The 3,618-nt window shown below is 42.0% G+C and overlaps 1 protein-coding gene across 1 annotated transcript; it reads left to right on the top strand.

Annotated features, from left to right (window-relative positions):
* LOC134230417 (uncharacterized) lies at positions 1 to 3,618 on the top strand. The gene is made up of 2 exons (XM_062712245.1): positions 1 to 3,322; positions 3,460 to 3,618. The coding sequence occupies exons 1-2, from the start codon at positions 1 to 3 to the stop codon at positions 3,483 to 3,485; spliced, it is 3,348 nt and encodes a 1,115-aa protein (XP_062568229.1). The 3' UTR covers positions 3,486 to 3,618.

Raw genomic sequence — 3,618 nt, 5'->3', positions numbered from 1 at the left:
ATGTTGTTCTACTGGATTGTAGTAATATTTTTCATATTTAGTCAGTTAGTGTTAAGTTTTATTACAATGTCGACATTGAAAGAACTTGCAGAATATGGACAGAGTCTGAACTTGACTGGTGCGGACTTGCAGCAGTTTATACAGCAACAACAGGCACATCAGCGTGAGCTACGAGCGGCGGAAAGGGAGAAAGAGAAGCAGGACAGGGAGTATCATCTCAGTAGAGAAGCACTTGAAATTGAGAAACTCAAACTACAGGAAAAGAAAGGTATGGAAGAGATTGAGAGTAAATTCATGCAAACTATTCAAACCTTAGAGCAAAAGTTAGCTGTAAAGGAGTCAGAAACGAAATCAGAAAATCCTAGTAATGCAAAGTTTCCAAAAATGCCTGTATTCGATGAAGTTAAGGATGATATTGATTCTTATTTGAGACGTTTTGAAAGGTACGCTGCAGCACAGAAATGGAAGTTTGACAGTTGGGCTGTTAACTTGAGCGCACTACTCAGAGGTCGTGCACTGGATGTATATGCACTGTTGCCGCAGGAGAAAGCGTTGGACTATGATGCTTTGAAGACGGCGTTACTAAAAAGGTTTGAAAAGACGGAGGATGGATTTCGTCAAAAGTTCCGTAAGAGCAGACCTGAGGTAGGGGAAACTTTTTCACAGTTTGTTGTTCGTCTCGGTAGTTATCTCGATAGGTGGATTGAACTTGGTCGAGTTAACAAGACTTTTGATGGCCTCTACGATATGATACTCAGAGATCAGTTTCTGTTCATGTGTAACAAAGAATTGACATTGTTTTTGAAAGAACGCATACCGAAAAACATCAGAGAAATGTGTGATTTAGCAGATCAGTTTAGAGAGGCAAGGCATGTTAACATTCAGACATTAGTTCATTTTAGCAAGAAAGAGAACTCTCCAGGAAAAAGTCAGGCATCGAGAGAACAGGAACAGCGAGATCAGAAGCCAGGATTGAAGTTTCAACCCATGAAAACTCCAATGAAGAAAGAAGTTCGTTGCTTCAAGTGTGACAGACTGGGCCACATAGCATCTCAGTGCCACCAGACTCAGAAGAACCGGAACTCATTGAATGTTGTCGTCGATCGTACAGAAAAGGAATCTACGACAAAGAACTCAGAATTACAAGGCAAGTGTGGAACTTTTACTTCCTTTACAAACACATCAACATTTTCGATGGCGTCAAATTCAATGGACCTTGTAAACACTTCATCGTGTAACGTTAGTGCATCTCTTGAAGATATGCCTACCTGTAAGGGCAAGTTAAATGAACATTTTGTGACAGTGCTTAGAGACACTGGTTGTAACGGTGTTGTAGTTCGTAGGGATTTGATAGATGATGTTCAGCTTACGGGAAATCATCGAATTTGTGTTCTGGCGGATGGATCTAGGATTCAGGCACCTGTTGCGCGAGTGAAAATAGACACTCCTTACTTTGTGGGTGAAATAGACGCTTGGTGTTTAGAAAATCCATTGTATTCCTTGATCATAGGGAACATCCCCAACGCAAGAGATCCAAAGGATCCGGATAGAAACTGGACACCTTATCAAGCGCATGCAGTAGTGACAAGGCAACAAGCTCAAAAGGAAGGTAAGAAGACTAAATCTCTTCATGTTCCAGATATTATTGACGCTGAGATATGTCCTGACGACATCAAGGCAGCACAGGAGAAAGACGAGACGTTAGCCAAGATACGCTCTTTGGTAGGACAAGACGACGACTCCAAGGTATCTTACATTAGTAAAAAAGGTATCATTTATCGTGTCTTCCAGTCAGATAAACATCAGAATGGTAAACGTTTTACACAGCTAGTTGTTCCAAAGAAATATAGGACTAAAGTTCTTTCGCTTGCTCATGAATCTATTATGACAGGTCACCTAGGTACTTCCAGGACAGCCAGCAAAGTCCTTGCAGAATTTTATTGGCCGGGAGTTCAAGCGGACGTACGTCGATTCTGCAGATCATGCGACATCTGTCAACGTACTACTCCGAAAGGCAGGACTACAAAGGTACCACTCGGAGATATGCCTATTATTGAGGTACCGTTCAGACGTGTAGCTGTCGATTTGGTAGGACCTATCCAGCCAGCAACCAGTAAGGGTAATCGTTACATTTTGACTATTGTTGACTTTGCTACCCGTTACCCAGAGGCAATTGCTTTAAAAGGAATTGACACTGAACGAGTCGCTGAGGCTCTGGTAGATGTATTTTGTAGAGTAGGAGTACCGAAGGAAATGCTCACGGATATGGGGTCACAATTTACATCCGAGCTGATGACAGAGGTTAGTCGTTTACTTTCTATACGACAGTTAACAACGACACCGTACCACCCCATGTGCAATGGACTGGTCGAGCGGTTCAACGGTACATTGAAGCAGATACTCCGACGGTTATGTGCGGAACGTCCTACTGATTGGGATAAGTATCTATCAGCCTCATTGTTTGCTTACCGTGATGCACCACAGGAGAGTCTAGGATTCTCACCGTTTGAACTGGTTTACGGACACGAAGTTAGAGGACCTATGAAGATTTTGAGGGAGTTGTGGACTAAAGAAGTAGCAGATTCAGAGGTTAGAACTACATACCAGTATGTTGTTGATTTGAAGGAACGACTAGAAGCTACGTGCAGATTAGCGAGAGAGAATCTACAAAAGTCGTCAGAGAAATACCGGAAGTATTATAACAAGGGAGCACGGAACAGACAAATGTCAAAAGGTGAGAAAGTTCTTATTCTTTTACCAACTGCCAGTAACAAATTACAAATGCAATGGAAAGGTCCATATGAAATTATAGAGAGACTAGGAAAAGTTGATTACAGAATTAACGTGAATGGAAAAATCAAAACATTTCATGCAAATATGTTGAAGTTGTACATTGACAGAGCAAACGAGAGTAATGATGAGACAGGTGTTCTAGGTGTTGTAGGCGCCGCAGTACTCGATCTAGATGATGATGGAGAGAGCGACGATGAGCTGTTGTGTGATTCTCTAGGAGAAACGAAAAATGAGGGACCGGCAGATGTGAAAGTAAGTGATGAACTAACTGAGAATGAAAAAGCAGAAGTCAAGACATTACTAGAGAATTTTTCAGATGTTTTATCAGATGTACCTGGTTTGACGAATCTCGGAGTTCATCATATCAAGTTGACTAGTGACCAGCCTATTCGCACCAAACCTTATCCTCTGCCGTTTACTTCAAAAGACGTTGTTTGTGACGAGGTAAGGAAGATGGTGGAAGCCGATGTGATCGAGCCTTCGACGAGTCCATACAGTTCCCCGATAGTCATCGTGAAAAAGAAGGACGGTTCGAACAGGTTTTGTATCGATTTTCGTGCAATTAATAAAGTAACTGTTTTCGATGCAGAAACCATTCCAAGTGCTGATGATATTTATGTACAATTATCTGGCTGTAAATATGTGTCCAAATTTGATCTATCTAAGGGATACTGGCAGTTACCTTTGGATGATGCAGCGAAGGAGATCACCGCTTTCCAAACGCCACTTGGTTTGTTTCAATTCAGGGTGATGCCCTTTGGCTTGATAAACGCTTCCGCAAGTTTCAGTCGCCTGATGCGTAAGCTCTTAGACGGAATGCAGTGT

This window comes from Saccostrea cucullata, unplaced genomic scaffold (genome assembly GCF_032062105.1).
Source record: "Saccostrea cucullata isolate Sc308-1 unplaced genomic scaffold, CSIRO_AGI_Scuc_v1 ctg756, whole genome shotgun sequence".
Taxonomy (NCBI): Eukaryota; Metazoa; Mollusca; class Bivalvia; order Ostreida; family Ostreidae; genus Saccostrea; species Saccostrea cuccullata.
This window is presented reverse-complemented; position numbering and strand designations above follow the sequence as displayed.

Bases quoted from the DNA above. Each gene is read 5' to 3' on its own strand.
- LOC134230417 (XM_062712245.1), top strand. From the start codon at position 1: ATGTTGTTCTACTGGATTGTAGTAATATTTTTCATATTTAGTCAGTTA. The intron at 3,323-3,459 runs GTTCGAACAGGT...GATCTATCTAAG, and splicing joins CATCGTGAAAAAGAAGGACG to GGATACTGGCAGTTACCTTT.